General features: G+C 45.1%; 1 protein-coding gene across 1 annotated transcript in view; it reads left to right on the top strand.

The window, feature by feature from the left end:
* The window catches only part of LOC110499460 (cystic fibrosis transmembrane conductance regulator), an 80,308-nt gene that overhangs the window by 25,042 nt on the left and 36,822 nt on the right, over window positions 1-18,444 (top strand). Inside the window, exons 11-15 of the mRNA XM_036958645.1 lie at window positions 3,532-3,708; window positions 4,327-4,518; window positions 12,119-12,213; window positions 13,279-13,365; window positions 14,085-14,637. Coding sequence (XP_036814540.1) covers window positions 3,532-3,708; window positions 4,327-4,518; window positions 12,119-12,213; window positions 13,279-13,365; window positions 14,085-14,637 — 1,104 coding nt within the window. The remainder of the gene's footprint in view (window positions 1-3,531; window positions 3,709-4,326; window positions 4,519-12,118; window positions 12,214-13,278; window positions 13,366-14,084; window positions 14,638-18,444) is intronic.

The following is an 18,444-nucleotide window of genomic DNA, read 5'->3' as shown; positions in this document are numbered from 1 at the left end:
TATTCTATGCTGGACAGTGGTAAACTATACTAAACCTATTCTATGCTGGACTGTGGTAAACTATACTAAACCTATTCTATGCTGCATGGTGGTAAACTATACTAAACCTATTCTATGCTGGACTGTGGTAAACTATACTAAACCTATTCTATGCTGCATGGTGGTAAACTATACTAAACCTATTCTATGCTGGACTGTGGTAAACTATACTAAACCTATTCTATGCTGCATGGTGGTAAACTATACTAAACCTATTCTATGCTGGACTGTGGTAAACTATACTAAACCTATTCTATGCTGGACTGTGGTAAACTATACTAAACCTATTCTATGCTGGACAGTGGTAAACTATACTAAACCTATTCTATGCTGCATGGTGGTAAACTATACTAAACCTATTCTATGCTGGACTGTGGTAAACTATACTAAACCTATTCTATGCTGGACTGTGGTAAACTATACTAAACCTATTCTATGCTGGACTGTGGTAAACTATACTAAACCTATTCTATGCTGCATGGTGGTAAACTATACTAAACCTATTCTATGCTGCATGGTGGTAAACTATACTAAACCTATTCTATGCTGGACAGTGGTAAACTATACTAAACCTATTCTATGCTACATGGTGGTAAACTATACTAAACCTATTCTATGCTGCATGGTGGTAAACTATACTAAACCTATTCTATGCTACATGGTGGTAAACTATACTAAACCTATTCTATGCTACATGGTGGTAAACTATACTAAACCTATTCTATGCTGCATGGTGGTAAACTATACTAAACCTATTCTATGCTGCATGGTGGTAAACTATACTAAACCTATTCTATGCTGCATGGTGGTAAACTATACTAAACCTATTCTATGCTGGACTGTGGTAAACTATACTAAACCTATTCTATGCTGCATGGTGGTAAACTATACTAAACCTATTCTATGCTGGACTGTGGTAAACTATACTAAACCTATTCTATGCTGGACTGTGGTAAACTATACTAAACCTATTCTATGCTGGACTGTGGTAAACTATACTAAACCTATTCTATGCTGCATGGTGGTAAACTATACTAAACCTATTCTATGCTGGACTGTGGTAAACTATACTAAACCTATTCTATGCTGGACTGTGGTAAACTATACTAAACCTATTCTATGCTGCATGGTGGTAAACTATACTAAACCTATTCTATGCTGCATGGTGGTAAACTATACTAAACCTATTCTATGCTGGACTGTGGTAAACTATACTAAACCTATTCTATGCTGCATGGTGGTAAACTATACTAAACCTATTCTATGCTGGACAGTGGTAAACTATACTAAACCTATTCTATGCTGCATGGTGGTAAACTATACTAAACCTATTCTATGCTGCATGGTGGTAAACTATACTAAACCTATTCTATGCTGGACTGTGGTAAACTATACTAAACCTATTCTATGCTGCATGGTGGTAAACTATACTAAACCTATTCTATGCTGCATGGTGGTAAACTATACTAAACCTATTCTATGCTGGACTGTGGTAAACTATACTAAACCTATTCTATGCTGCATGGTGGTAAACTATACTAAACCTATTCTATGCTGGACTGTGGTAAACTATACTAAACCTTTTCTATGCTGCATGGTGGTAAACTATACTAAACCTATTCTATGCTGGACTGTGGTAAACTATACTAAACCTATTCTATGCTGCATGGTGGTAAACTATACTAAACCTATTCTATGCTGCATGGTGGTAAACTATACTAAACCTATTCTATGCTGGACTGTGGTAAACTATACTAAACCTATTCTATGCTGCATGGTGGTAAACTATACTAAACCTATTCTATGCTGCATGGTGGTAAACTATACTAAACCTATTATATGCTGCATGGTGGTAAACTATACTAAACCTATTCTATGCTGGACTGTGGTAAACTATACTAAACCTATTCTATGCTGCATGGTGGTAAACTATACTAAACCTATTCTATGCTGGGAAAATCTGGTTAGGAATCCATTCATTTATCACATCCAGGATTCTATCCCAGCGTCTCCTCCTGTGAAAGTTGTTTTGGAAATAGGCCAGAGTTGTCAGACTGGTCTTTATTGTGGACTGCATGTACGTCAGCTCATTTGAATATGAATGTGACGCAGTGTAAGCTATAGAAGTGACAGAAGCCCTTGGCATTAGAAGATCACTGACCCATAAAACGTCACCAGGTAAATGATTTAACAAACCAACCAGGTTCACCGTTTCTCTCCTACAGAACTCTCACCAGTGATTTGATTTCTATGGAAATGTTGATGGATTAGGGGCCAATACTGGCATTTGAGGCCTTTTTTCTTTGGGGCGCAAGAGTCTCCTATTTCTCAGTGATTCCCAGAATCTTGAAAATAAATGACCAAAAAATACTTTCTCATCTTTCTCATTTTCCCAGCTGGATGTCTGAGACATTTCAGCATAAAGCCACCATCAGAGCATTGTATCACTAGTCTGTTGTCCCTTTTATGCACAAATAGTATTTCTAATACAACCAGAGTTGTACACACATGAGCTCACTGTTTCAGACAATCTGGTCTGGTCATATTGTATGAGAGAAATTTACATTTGATATAATGTAAAGCTATTTCTCACCCTCTCTCTCTCCCACCCTCTCTCTTTCTTCTCACCCTCTCTCTCTCTCCCTCTCTCTCTCTCACCCTCTCTCTCTCACCTGCTCTCTCTCACCCTCTCTCTCTCTCTCTCTCTCTCTCTCGCTCTCTCACCCTCTCTCTCTCCCACCCTCTCTCTTTCTTTCTCATCCTCTCTCTCTCTCTCCCTCTCTCTCTCTCACCCTCTCTCTCTCACCCTCTCTCTCTCCCACCCTCTCTCTTTCTTTCTCATCCTCTCTCTCTCTCTCCCTCTCTCTCTCTCACCCTCTCTCTCTCCCTCTCTCTCTCTCATCCTCTCTCTTTCTTTCTCATCCTCTCTCTCTCTCTCCCTCTCTCTCTCTCACCCTCTCTCTCTCTCCCTCTCTCTCTCTCACCCTCTCTCTCTCACCCGCTCTCTCTCACCCTCTCTCTCTCTCTCTCTCTCTCTCTCTCTCTCTCGCTCTCTCACCCTCTCTCTCTCCCACCCTCTCTCTTTCTTTCTCATCCTCTCTCTCTCTCTCCCTCTCTCTCTCTCCCCCTCTCTCTCTCTCACCCTCTCTCTCCCTCTCTCTCTCTCCCTCTCTCTCTCTCATCCTCTCTCTTTCTTCTCACCCTCTCTCTCCCTCTCTCTTTCTCACCCTCTCTCTCTCCCTCTCTCTCTCTCACCCTCTCTCTCTCTCTCTCTCTCGCTCTCTCACCCTCTCTCTCTCCCACCCTCTCTCTTTCTTTCTCATCCTCTCGCTCTCTCTCTCCCTCTCTCTCTCTCACCCTCTCTCTCTCTCCCACCCTCTCTCTCTCCCACCCTCTCTTTCTTTCTCACCCTCTCTCTCCCTCTACCCCCTCTCTCTCTCTCCCTCACTCACTCTCTCTCTATTCCTCCGCCAACTCTCTCCCCCTCTCCAGGGTATCGGGGAGTTGTTTGAGAAGATAAAGCAGGAGAACAAGTCTAACGGCCACCCTAACGGTGACGTAGGGCTGTTCTTCACCAACCTATATGTTACTCCTGTCCTCAAGAACATCAGCCTGTATCTGGAGAAGGGACAGATGCTGGCCGTGGCTGGGTCCACCGGCTCGGGAAAGGTACCACTACCACTCACTGTCTGTCAGGGAACACTGGGGTGGATGGAGGAGGTCTGGGCCGTTGTAGTTTACTTTTTTGGGTTGATTTGATTTGACACGAACATTGTACATTAATCAACATTTCTGTAAATGTGCCAACTGCAGTCCCTGTATTTCTCACATCTCATTATGTCAGAGTGTCTTCCATTTCAACGATTAGCCTACTATTGACATTTTCCACTGGAAACACAAAGAAGCAAGTGTTTCCGGTGGAAAATGTTAGTCGTAGGCTAGTGGAAGACGCTGGATAAAAAATGGTTCTAAATGCGTTTTTTGATAGCGACGGACACATTTTACCTGCCAACTGGTAAGTAGTATTCCTAGAAATTATAGATCTGCTTTTGTTGACAGGCAAAAACAAATGGTGTGAAAACTGACACTTTAGGTTAGGGTTATTTTCCATTGTCAGGCACCAGAGAGATGCTCAACTAAGGGAGTCCACAAATGTCAGCCCAATGTCCCAACAGATGTCCTGAAGTTGCATCTGGAATCTAACACACACACTAATGTGTGTCTTCCATAGAGATAAAATTGTATTTTATCTGTGTCTGTTGTCTTTAATTCTGTGTCTCCCCCCAGAGTTCCCTGCTAATGATGATCCTGGGAGAGCTGGTCCCGTCAGAGGGGAAGATCAAACACAGTGGGCGGATCTCCTTCTCCCCCCAGACCTCCTGGATCATGCCCGGAACCATCCGTGACAACATCCTGTTTGGTCTGACCTACGACGAATTCCGCTACACCTCTGTCATCAAGGCATGTCAGCTGGAGGAGGTACGGTGGACTATGTAACCTTGTTGTTTGTTAACTTGGTTAGAATTCCTTTGGTCTCAGGTCTGGTCTTTGATGTGATTGTGTCGGATGTTTCTTTACTTTTTCTGCTTTCCTTTATCTTTCCTTTGTCTTTCCTTTGTCTTTCCTTTGTCTTTGCTTTGTTCTTTTGCTTTGTTTGTTTTTTACCTCCCCCTGTTCTGTTGTTACTCTCTCAACCTCCCCCTGTTCTGTTGCTACTCTCTCAACCTCCCCCTGTTCTGTTGCTACTCTGTCAACCTCCCCCTGTTCTGTTGCTACTCTCTCAACCTCCCCCTGTTCTGTTGCTACTCTCTCAACCTCCCCCTGTTCTGTTGCTACTCTCTGAACCTCCCCCTGTTCTGTTGCTACTCTGTCAACCTCCCCCTGTTCTGTTGCTACTCTCTCAACCTCCCCCTGTTCTGTTGCTACTCTCTCAACCTCCCCCTGTTCTGTTGCTACTCTGTCAACCTCCCCCTGTTCTGTTGCTACTCTCTCAACCTCCCCCTGTTCTGTTGCTACTCTCTCAACCTCCCCCTGTTCTGTTGCTACTCTCTCAACCTCCCCCTGTTCTGTTGCTACTCTGTCAACCTCCCCCTGTTCTGTTGCTACTCTCTCAACCTCCCCCTGTTCTGTTGCTACTCTGTCAACCTCCCCCTGTTCTGTTGCTACTCTCTCAACCTCCCCCTGTTCTGTTGCTACTCTCTCAACCTCCCCCTGTTCTGTTGCTACTCTCTCAACCTCCCCCTGTTCTGTTGCTACTCTCTCAACCTCCCCCTGTTCTGTTGCTACTCTCTCAACCTCCCCCTGTTCTGTTGCTACTCTCTCAACCTCCCCCTGTTCTGTTGCTACTCTCTCAACCTCCCCCTGTTCTGTTGCTACTCTCTCAACCTCCCCCTGTTTTGTTGCTACTCTCTCAACCTCCCCCTGTTCTGTTGCTACTCTCTCAACCCCCCCTGTTGTGTTGCTACTCTCTCAGCCTCCCCCTGTTCTGTTGCTACTCTCTCAACCTCCCCCTGTTCTGTTGCTACTCTCTCAACCTCCCCCTGTTCTGTTGCTACTCTCTCAACCTCCCCCTGTTCTGTTGCTACTCTCTCAACCTCCCCCTGTTCTGTTGCTACTCTCTCAACCTCCCCCTGTTCTGTTGCTACTCTCTCAACCTCCCCCTGTTCTGTTGCTACTCTCTCAACCTCCCCCTGTTCTGTTGCTACTCTCTCAACCTCCCCCTGTTCTGTTGCTACTCTCAACCTCCCCCTGTTCTGTTGCTACTCTCTCAACCTCCCCCTGTTCTGTTGTTACTCTCAACCTCCCCTGTTCTGTTGTCACTCTCAACCTCCCCCTGTTCTGTTGTTACTCTCAACCTCCCCCTGTTCTGTTGCTACTCTCGCAACCTCCCCCTGTTCTGTTGCTACTCTCTCAACCTCCCCCTGCTCTGTGGCTACTCTCTCAACCTCCCGCTGTTCTGTTACTACTCTCTCAATTTCCCCTGTTCTGTTGCTACTCTCTCAACCTCCCCCTGTTCTGTTGCTACTCTCTCAACCTCCCCCTGTTCTGTTTTTACTCTCAACCTCCCCCTGTTCTGTTTTTACTCTCAACCTCCCCCTGTTCTGTTGCTACTCTCAACCTCCCCCTGTTCTGTTGCTACTCTCAACCTCCCCCTGTTCTGTTGCTACTTTCAACCCCCCCTGTTCTGTTGCTACTCTCTCAACCTCCCCCTGTTCTGTTGCTACTCTCTCAACCTCCCCCTGTTCTGTTGCTACTCTCTCATTCCCAACCCAATTCTCTCTCCTTCTCCCTTGACTCATATGTTCTACTTGACTGTCTACCCAGTAGCCTTTGTGAGGCGTTGATGTGTCATATTTCTCCACACACACACACACACACACACACACACACACACACACACACACACACACACACACACACACAATGCCGTCCCATCCCTTTGTGGAGCCCCATTGTTAAGTCATGGGCAGTGTGTTCAAAGTGCTGCCTCAGCAGGGGGGCCGTGTCACTGGATTACTGTCCCAGACACTCCCGTTGCCATGGATGCACCACATTATGTCATTGGGACGGAATATCAGCTTGCTCAGAGACACAGGCATTGATGTAGATTAGACTAGCACTCATTGTCAATCTGTGTATCTGTGTATATTTAGGATCAGGAGTTTTTCCTGACTACATGACCTGACCAGAAAACTCTGGGCAGCAGAGCTACTATACAGTAGTTATCATTGGTTTTACATTTTGACTTTTGAGAAGGTGTGAAAATGATTAGAGTGGCCAATTGGCACCACTCATGCCCTGGGGTATTGCTGATTTGCCACAGATAAAGTGGATGGTGTGTTACACAATGGCTGTTTGACCAACATCAGAGTGTGTTTAAAGCAAACACTACTGTATGAACATATTTAATCGCTTTGACAGCTCACGATAGTGACCATTCCCTCGTATGTAACTGCAACGTCTACCTTTATCCACACTGTCAATTGAGCGACTTTAGAAGAGTCATGAATATGAAATTTCTCAAAGTGAGTAATATGACAAAAGCAATTTGGTGTACGTGGTCTGAGACAGAGAGAAAAGAGAGACACCTGTTTCTGTGTGCCCAGACGAATCAGACTGTGTTTAGTAGGGCTTGTGATTGTGCTGCAGACTATTGTGGCCTGTCCCAGGACCAGACATCTACCATTGATGGGCTGTGTCTTGTAAACCCCATGGATTTGACACATTTGCCCTTGGTTAGCTTGTAGGTTTCAGCTCCAGCCTAACAGCGGATACGTTCCAAATGGCAATCTATTCCCTAAAAAGTGCACTACTTTTGACCAGGCTACTGTTCAAAAAGAAGGGCACTATATAGGGAACAGTGTGCCATTTGGAACGAATGCAGTGGCTTTGTTCAGTATGAGACACACAAGGTGCCTTTTTCCACTTGCTGTGTTTTAAGACCTGTTAAACAACATGTTAACTTAATTCCCAATGCCTTCCTTTTGGACAGCGGAAGTAGCATTAAAAAAGGTAGGCGGTTTTATGATGGTAGACTGTGTTCCATCACTGTCTGACTCCATTCATTATTTTACATGTTGGTGTACATGTGTGTCAGACGTTTGTGTTTGAAATAGTTAATAATGAATTTATCCTCAGCTGTGATCGTTTTTCCTACTCCTTTTATGTTTCAGTGTTTCTGGTTTGGTATTTTTGACGTGGTGCTATTAGACTTTTGAAATCAAACCATTGTGTCTTTCAGCTTGGTACTTATACTGTAAATAACTTTTTTAAATAGCTTTAAGGACATGTGATTTGATTACGCTGCGGCTGTATCCCAATGTGGAAAAGGAATTGGATTTGCAAAACTCAACAAGTTGTACATTTTCAACAGGTTAATTTAATTTCCCATTTAAACACTGGACAGAAAAACTAGGGGACGTTGAATTGAGTCTTTGCCCAGTTTGTTGTCAACATTCTTTCAGAAGTCATAGATTTCTTTAGCTGCCATCTCAGTCTGTTATGTCTGTTAACACAGATGTAAACAATAAGGTATTGAACTTTTGATTTTGTTTTCCTCAACACGTTTAGTAGGGCTATGATGTCCCTACTCCCCTACATTTAGTAGGGCTATGATGTCCCTACTCCCCTACATTTAGTAGGGCTATGATGTCCCTACTCCCCTACATTTAGTAGAGCTATGATGTCCCTACTCCCCTACATTTAGTACAGCTATGATGTCCCTACTCCCCTACATTTAGTAGGGCTATGATGTCCCTACTCCCCTACATTTAGTAGAGCTATGATGTCCCTCTCCCCTACATTTAGTAGGGCTATGATGTCCCTACTCCCCTACATTTAGTAGAGCTATGATGTCCCTACTCCCCTACATTTAGTACAGCTATGATGTCCCTACTCCCCTACATTTTGTAGGGCTATGATGTCCCTACTCCCCTACATTTAGTAGAGCTATGATGTCCCTCTCCCCTACATTTAGTAGGGCTATAATGTCCCTACTCCCCTACATTTAGTAGAGCTATAATGTCCCTACTCCCCTACATTTAGTAGGGCTATGATGTCCCTACTCCCCTACATTTAGTAGGGCTATAATGTCCCTACTCCCCTACATTTAGTAGGGCTATAATGTCCCTACTCCCCTACATTTAGTAGGGCTATGATGTCCCTACTCCCCTACATTTAGTAGGGCTATGATGTCCCTACTCCCCTACATTTAGTAGGGCTATAATGTCCCTACTCCCCTACATTTAGTAGGACTATTATGTCCCTACTCCCCTACATTTAGTAGGGCTATGATGTCCCTACTCCCCTACATTTAGTAGGGCTATGATGTCCCTACTCCCCTACATTTAGTCAAGCTATAATGTCCCTATTCCCCTACATTTAGTAGGGCTATGATGTCCCTACTCCCCTACATTTAGTACAGCTATGATGTCCCTCTCCCCTACATTTAGTCGAGCTATAATGTCCCTACTCCCCTACATTTAGTACAGCTATGATGTCCCTACTCCCCTACATTTAGTAGAGCTATGATGTCCCTACTCCCCTACATTTAGTAGGGCTATGATGTCCCTACTCCCCTACATTTAGTAGGGCTATGATGTCCCTACTCCCCTACATTTAGTAGGGCTATGATGTCCCTACTCCCCTACATTTAGTCAAGCTATAATGTCCCTACTCCCCTACATTTAGTAGGGCTATGATGTCCCTACTCCCCTACATTTAGTAGAGCTATGATGTCCCTACTCCCCTACATTTTTTCGAGCTATAATGTCCCTACTCCCCTACATTTAGTACAGCTATGATGTCCCTACTCCCCTACATTTAGTAGGGCTATGATGTCCCTACTCCCCTACATTTAGTAGGGCTATGATGTCCCTACTCCCCTACATTTAGTCAAGCTATAATGTCCCTACTCCCCTACATTTAGTACAGCTATGATGTCCCTACTCCCCTACATTTAGTAGGGCTATGATGTCCCTACTCCCCTACATTTAGTACAGCTATGATGTCCCTACTCCCCTACATTTAGTAGGGCTATGATGTCCCTACTCCCCTACATTTAGTAGGGCTATGATGTCCCTACTCCCCTACATTTAGTAGGGCTATGATGTCCCTACTCCCCTACATTTAGTAGGGCTATGATGTCCTTACTCCCCTACATTTAGTAGGGCTATGATGTCCCTACTCCCCTACATTTAGTCAAGCTATAATGTCCCTACTCCCCTACATTTAGTAGGGCTATGATGTCCCTACTCCCCTACATTTAGTAGAGCTATGATGTCCCTACTCCCCTACATTTTTTCGAGCTATAATGTCCCTACTCCCCTACATTTAGTACAGCTATGATGTCCCTACTCCCCTACATTTAGTAGGGCTATGATGTCCCTACTCCCCTACATTTAGTAGGGCTATGATGTCCCTACTCCCCTACATTTAGTCAAGCTATAATGTCCCTACTCCCCTACATTTAGTACAGCTATGATGTCCCTACTCCCCTACATTTAGTAGGGCTATGATGTCCCTACTCCCCTACATTTAGTACAGCTATGATGTCCCTACTCCCCTACATTTAGTAGGGCTATGATGTCCCTACTCCCCTACATTTAGTAGGGCTATGATGTCCCTACTCCCCTACATTTAGTAGGGCTATGATGTCCCTACTCCCCTACATTTAGTAGGGCTATGATGTCCTTACTCCCCTACATTTAGTCAAGCTATAATGTCCCTACTCCCCTACATTTAGTCGAGCTATAATGTCCCTACTCCCCTACATTTAGTACAGCTATGATGTCCCTACTCCCATACATTTAGTAGGGCTATGATGTCCCTACTCCCCTACATTTAGTAGGGCTATGATGTCCCTACTCCCCTACATTTAGTAGGGCTATGATGTCCCTACTCCCCTACATTTAGTAGGGCTATGATGTCCCTACTCCCCTACATTTAGTCAAGCTATAATGTCCCTACTCCCCTACATGTAGTAGGGCTATGATGTTGGGCTCCCCTAGTAGGGCTATGATGTCCCTACTCCCCTACATTTAGTAGGGCTATGATGTTGGGCTCCCCTAGTAGGGCTATGATTCCCTACTCCCCTACATTTAGTAGGGCTATGATGTCCCTACTCCCCTACATTTAGTAGGGCTATAATGTCCCTACTCCCCTACAGTTAGTAGAGCTATAATGTCCCTACTCCCCTACATTTAGTAGAGCTATAATGTCCCTACTCCCCTACATTTAGTAGAGCTATGATGTCCCTACTCCCCTACATTTAGTAGAGCTATGATGTCCCTACTCCCCTACATTTAGTAGGGCTATGATGTCCCTACTCCCCTACATTTAGTAGGGCTATGATGTTGGGCTCCCCTAGTAGGGCTATGATGTCCCTACTCCCCTACATTTAGTAGGGCTATGATGTCCCTACTCCCCTACATTTAGTAGGGCTATGATGTTGGGCTCCCCTAGTAGGGCTATGATGTCCCTACTCCCCTACATTTAGTAGGGCTATGATGTCCCTACTCCCCTACATTTAGTAGGGCTATGATGTTGAGCTCCCCTAGTAGGGCTTTGATGTCCCTACTCCCCTACATTTAGTAGGGCTATGATGTCCCTACTCCCCTACATTTAGTAGGGCTATAATGTCCCTACTCCCCTACATTTAATAGGGCTATAATGTCCCTACTGCCCTACATTTAGTAGGTGTATGATGTCCCTACTCCCCTACATTTAGTAGGGCTATGATGTCCCTACTCCCCTACATTTAGTAGGGCTATGATGTCCCTACTCCCCTACATAGTAGGGCTATGATGTCCCTACTCCCCTACATTTAGTAGGGCTATAATGTCCCTACTCCCCTACATTTAGTAGAGCTATAATGTCCCTACTCCCCTACATTTAGTAGAGCTATAATGTCCCTACTCCCCTACATTTAGTAGAGCTATAATGTCCCTACTCCCCTGCATTTAGTAGGGCTGTGATGTCCCTACTCCCCTACATTTAGTAGGGCTATGATGTTGGGCTCCCCTAGTAGGGCTATGATGTCCCTATTCCCCTACATTTAGTAGGGCTATGATGTCCCTACTCCCCTACATTTAGTAGGGCTATGATGTCCCTACTCCCCTACATTTAGTAGGGCTATAATGTCCCTACTCCCCTACATTTAGTTGTGGTATGATGTCCCTACTCCCCTACATTTAGTAGGGCTATGATGTCCCTACTCCCCTACATTTAGTAGAGCTATGATGTCCCTACTCCCCTACATTTAGTAGAGCTATGATGTCCCTACTCCCCTACATTTAGTAGGGCTATGATGTCCCTACTCCCTACATAGTAGGGCTATGATGTTGGGCTCCCCTAGTAGGGCTATGATGTCCCTACTCCCCTACATTTAGTAGAGCTATGATGTCCCTACCCTACATTTAGTAGGGCTATGATGTCCCTACTCCCTACATAGTAGGGCTATGATGTCGGGCTCCCCTAGTAGGGCTATGATGTCCCTACTCCCTACATTTAATATTTCAGCTTTTGATTTGTGTGTGTGCATCTCAAACATGTATCTAAACCCCCGCTGCTCTCGCCTCAGGATCTGGCCCTGCTGCCGGAGAAAGACAAGACGCCCCTTATGGAGGGAGGGGTGACCCTTAGTGGAGGTCAGAGGGCAAGGATAGGTCTGGCCAGGTAGGTACCTATAGGCACACACCTGTCTTTTAGCATGCATCACTCACACCCAGCACCTTTCACCATCTTTCACCATGGCAACATTCATTCATTAAATCTCCCCCGTTCAAAAAGATGATTACTACAGTATCAATGCTTTCATCTGACTGTTCGTTCAGCTTAGAGGTCTTCTCGGGTCCAAAAAGTCAGACCTGAACGGACCCGGTACTCTCAGACCCGAACCTGAATGGACCCAACAACAACCAGACCCAGAACAGACCCGATTGGACCGAGTGACCAAAAAAATATGTTTATCAGTCAAATTGCTCTTCTGGTTAACGAATAGGGCTTTATATGTTGGCTAGGCCTTCTATAAGTCAATAAATGAACCTTATTAGCGTAAACTTAATATGCTCTAGGCATGCTTCTACATCTGCATTGTTGCTGTTTGGGGTTTTAAGTTGGGTTTCTGTATATGTACTTTGTGAAATCTGTTGATGTAAAAAGGGCTTTATAAGTAACATATGCAGAACCCTGGTCGGATCCACTCGTGTCTATCAGCTGTAGCTACATAGACCCGAGACTCGATGACAATCAAACAGGACCTGACCAGGACCCGAGCAAAAAGTTTGAATTTTGGACCCAGACTCGCTCGAGTCTCGGGTATTCCGGTTCGGGTGGATCCGTGAAGACATCTAGTCCAGCTCCTATAACTGTAGTGTTTTATGATCTAATATTTCTGGTTACTCCCATTAAATCTCTATGTCTAGTCCAACATTCTGAACATATGCATTATTTATTGGTTTTATTGTCCCGGTCTCCATTTGCTCCCACTTAACTGAGAGTATCACTGCCAGTTTGGCCAGATGTATCATTTAAAATGAATTGAATCCCACTAGGACTTGACTTCCTAATTAGATGCCTGTTTGATTTATTACTTACTTCCAATTATATTTGTGTGTGTGCATCTCTGTGTATCTGTGTATGAGTGTGCATCTGTGTGTGTGTGTGTGTGTGTGTGTGTGTGTGTGTGTGTGTGTGTGCGTGTGCGTGTGTGCGTGTGCGTGTATGTGTGTGCTTTTACAGAGCCGTGTACAAGGATGCTGACCTCTACCTGTTGGATTCGCCTTTCACCCACCTGGACATTGTGACGGAGAAAGAGATCTTTGAGAGGTCTGTCTGTGGCTCAACACTGAAGCTTTCATATGGGCGAGGGTCTGGGAGATGAGGTTGGGGGATGGGCTGGGGTCTGGGAGGTGAGGGTGGGAGATGAGGGTGGGGGGTAGGCTGGGGTCTGGGTGATGAGGGTGGGGGGTGGGCTGGGGTCTGGGAGATGAGGTTGGGGGATGGGCTGGGGCCTGGGAGATGAGGGTGGGGGGTGGGCTGGGGTCTAGGAGATGAGGTTGGGGGATGGGCTGGGGTCTGGGAGATGAGGTTGGGGGATGGGCTGGGGTCTGGGAGATGAGGGTGGGGGATAGGCTGGGGTCTGGGAGATGAGGTTGGGGGATGGGTTGAGTCTGGGAGATGAGGGTGGGGGTTTTGCTGGGTAAATGGTTAAGGTGAAGAGAGAAGGTTAAGATCAAGGTCTTGTTGTCTTTAACCTATTGAGCAATTGGGTTAGGTGGTAAGGTGTGGGCTTTTTGCGGAAATGTAACTTTGTGTCTGACATTCATGACCTTTGATCTAATTTTCAGACATTTGTGTTATCAGCATCTTTCCTCTCAGAAATGAGGGCAAGCACATGATTGAACAGCAATGTGAAACTTTTTTTACAATGTGAATCTCTTCGCGTTCCTAGGAAACTACATGTTTTCCAAATGTCACTTCATGCCTGTCTGTTAAAGTAAAGGTTGATAAACTAAACAAAGGATACACGTATTTTCTCTTGCCAGGTGTCTGTGTAAACTGATGTCCTCCAAGACTCGTATCGTGGTCACCAGTAAGCTGGACCACCTTAAGAGAGCAGACAAGATCCTTCTGCTTCACAACGGAGTGTGTTACTTCTACGGCTCCTTCTCCCAGCTGCAGGCCAAGAGACCAGACTTCAGCTCCCTGCTCCTGGGCCTGGAGGCCTACGACAACATCAAAGCCGAACGCCGCAGCTCCATCCTCACCGAGACCCTCCGACGTGTCTCCATCGACGAATCCGCTGTCCTCCGTGGCCACGAGCCCATCCGCCAGTCCTTCCGCCAGCCCCCGCCTTCGGTCATCAACGGCAACACGGGACCTCAAGGCATCACCATCGCCGGGGGCGACGGTCTCACAGTGGTGGAGAAACGTAAACAGTCGATTATCTTAAATCCATTAGCAACGGCACGTAAGTTCTCCTTCATCGGTACTGGGCCCCAAAACAGCCAGGCTCCAACCCCAGGGTCCACTACCATCGAGGATGGCGTGCGGGAGCTGTCGGAGAGGAAGTTCTCTGTGGTGCCCGAGGATGATCAGGTGAGGGTGCTTTTCTATTTTTTATTTACATAGTGCTCTTAGAGTTCGGTAAGATCAGAGGAGGGTGTCTCTTTATTAACAACAGCTGGAGTGCGATCACTAATATTAAGGAAGTCTCGAGGTTCTGCTCGCCTGAGTTAGAATACCTCATGATGCTCTGTAGACCATACCATTTACCAAGATAGATTTCATATGTATTTTTCATAGCTGTCTATTTACCACCACAAACCGATTCTGGCACTAAGTGTCACGTTCTGACCTTAGTTCCTTTGTTAGGTCTTTGTTTTAGAATGGTCAGGGCGTGAGTTGGGTGGGTTTGTCTATGTTCCGTTTTATATGTTGTGTTTGCATTTTGCCTGGTATGGTTCTTAATCAGAGGCAGGTGTCGTTAGTTGTCTCTGATTGAGAATCATACTTAGGTAGCCTTTTCCCACTTGTGTTTCGTAGGTGTTTATTTTCTGTGTCTGTGTGTTCCACACGGAACTGTTTCGGTTGGTTATTTCACTGTTTCAGTTGGTTATTTAATGTGTCGTTTCACGTGCTTGTTTTAATAAAGAGCATGAACACGTACCATGCTGGGCATTGGTCCTCCGATCCTTACTACTCCTCCTCGTCAGAGGAGGCAAAGCATCAATACAGGACTAAGACCTAATCTTACTACACCGGCTCTGATTCTCATCGTATATGGTAGGACTTGAAAACTATCACGGATTACAAAGGGAAACCCAGCCCAGAGCTGCCCAGTGACACAAGCCTACCAGACGAGCTAAATGCCTTCTATGCCCCCTCTGATGGAAGCAACACTGAAACATGCGTGAGAGCACCAGCTGTTCTGGATGTCTGTGTGATCACGCTCTCCATAGCCGATGTGAGTAAGACCTTTGAGCAGGTTAACATTCACAAGGCTGCAGCGCCAGATGGATTACCAGGATGTGTGCTCGGAGCATGCGCTGGCAAGTGTGTTCACTGACATTTTCAACCACTATCTGACCAGTCTCTAAAACATACATGTTTTAAGTAAATCACCATAGTCCCTGTGCCTAAGAACACCAAGGTAATCTGACTAAATGACTACCGCCTGTAGCCCTCACATCTGTAGCCATAAAATGCTTTAAAAGGCTGGTCATGGCTCACGTCAACACCATCATCCCAGAAACCCTGGACCCACTCCAATTTGAATACCACCCCTACAGATCCACACTCCACACTGCCCTTTCCCACCTGGACAAAAACGACACCTACGTGATAATGCTGTTCGTTGACTACAGATCAGCGTTCAACACTATAGTACCCTCCAAGCTCATCACTAAGCTAAGCACCATGGGACTGATCACTTCCCTCTGCAACTGGATCCTGGACTTCCTGTAAGACCGTCCCCAGGTGGTGAGGGTAAGCAACAACACATCCACCACGCTGACCCTCAACACGGGGGGCCCTTAGAGGTGCGAGCTTAGTCCCCTCCTGAGTTTCAAGTTCCTCGGTGTCCACATCACTAAGGACCTATCATGGTCCAAATACACCAACACAGTCGTGAAGAGGGCACGAAAACGCCTCTTCCTCCTCAGGAGGATGAAAAGATTTGACATGGGTCCTCAGATCCTCAAAAAGTTCTACAGCTGCACCATTGAGAGCATCTTGACTGGCTGCATCACTGCTTGGTACGGTAACTGCTCGGCATCCGCAAAGCTCTACAGAGGGTAGTGCGTACCGACCAATACATCACTGGGCCAAACTCCCTGCCATCCAGGACCTCTATACCAGGTGGTGTCAGAGGAAGGCCCTAAAAATTGTCAAAGACTCCTGGCATCATAGGCTGTTCTCTCTGCTACCACAAGGCAAGCGATACCAGCATGTGAAGTGTGGGACCAAAAGGCACCTGAACAGCTTCTAACCCCAAGCCATAATAGTGATTCAAATGGTTACCCGGACAATTTACATTGACCCCCCCCCCCCCGCCTCCCTTATTATGTATTTATTTATTTATTTATCTTAATTGTTTTGCACTGGCTCTATGCACTCTCACTAGACTCTACTCACACACTCACACATGCTATACTGACACTCCAACACACACACACACACACACACACACACACACACACACACACACACACACACACACACACTACATATGCTCACACACACAAAACACATACGCTCACGAACATGCCTCTTGACACCACTGTCGTGTCTTTACTATCATTTAATCGAAGACTTTTAGTTTTTATCAAAGATTCTCTGTAATTAATATTACGCAATTAAACTGATTAATCATGTAACTGTAATTAACTAGGAAGTCGGGGCACCAAGGAAAAATATTCAGATTACAAAGTTATAATTTCCCAATATAACCTTTCAGATATTTTATCTGATCAATTAGTCTTCGAATTAATGAATTATTTACTTTACCTCACGTTAGTCTCATTCCAAACGTCGTAAATTGTTGGTTATCTGCACGAACCCAGTCTTTACTATGAGTCCATACATCAATTGTCTTAAATCATTTATGTATTACTAAGTAATTCACATCAATTGTCTTAAATAATTTATTTATTACTAACTAAGTAATTCACAGAAATGCATAAACAAACAGTAAATATGGTTACATGAAATGATAGGAGAATGTGCCCTAGTGGGCTAAACCGGCATGGCGGCTTGTTAGACAAAAGGGAAGTGGGGGTCGACTAAGAAGTCACTACAGAGTTAATTATAACAATTAAAATGCTAATCCTTTGCACATGAACGCTCACTCATTCGGGAAGAATTGCAATCAATATATATATATTTACGCTCAGTGTGTCGATCTTGATCGCTGGTGTAAAGTTTGTTTCTTTTGGAAAGTTTTGTCCTCTCGCTCTCCCTCGCTCTCTCTCTCTCTCTCGGTTAGAGGGGATAGTTATAGAATGGATGTTTCGGCGGTTGTCTTTCTTCGCGTTCAATGATACCGAATTCCTAACTGCAGACTAGTAATTCATATCAAAGACTTGTTCTTATTCTGTCGGTATCGATAGTCTAAGAGTTTAACCACGTGGTATGGTTAAAAGATTCAGCAATGGTCTACAACCTTTGTCCTCTCCAAATGGAGAAAAACATGGTCTGGTGATAATTTCTCAAAGTTGGGTTTTATTCGGAATTGCAGAAAAGCGCTGTCCCAGGACACCTGACCCTAACTGGGCTCAGGGGCGGTCCTCTGATTTAGTTAACTCCAATTCCCTTTTTGAGTTTTCCTTCATTTAACAGTCCAAAATCACATTGTAAAATTGTGTAAACAGTATTATACTCACTCATTCATCTTAAACAACAATGACATTATATAAACAGCGTTATGGTAATGTGGCCACACCGTCTCCCATGAGCTTCCCCATGTCGTAACAAATGGACCAGTTCGTAGCTGGATTCTTCACCGATCTTCTATACTTTCTCCGGAACATGAAATTTGTTCGGACCTCGAGTTCTGTGAGGTGGAAGACATTCCCCTGTTCTCTATGAAAATTTACTCTCTCTATACTGTGTGTCCATGAGGACATCCTCAGGAATTTACGACGTCTCTCTGACCACAGCAGCCTAGTTGAAGGAGGAAAGGGGGAGGCAGGGAGAGGGGGATGGGGCTCGCCACACCCAAAGAGGGTAACGTCATGACACCACACACATGCACACTCACACATAGACACACTTTCACACTTCACATACGCTGCTGCTACTCTGTTTCTTATATATCATGATTGCCTAGTCACTTTTACCCCTACCCATGCATACATACTGTATTACCTTCATTATCTCTACTACCTCGTACCCCGGCACATTGAC

This window comes from Oncorhynchus mykiss, chromosome 2 (genome assembly GCF_013265735.2).
Source record: "Oncorhynchus mykiss isolate Arlee chromosome 2, USDA_OmykA_1.1, whole genome shotgun sequence".
Classification (NCBI taxonomy): Eukaryota; Metazoa; Chordata; class Actinopteri; order Salmoniformes; family Salmonidae; genus Oncorhynchus; species Oncorhynchus mykiss.
Note: the sequence above shows the minus strand (reverse complement) of the source record. Positions and strands in the feature narration are given on the sequence as shown.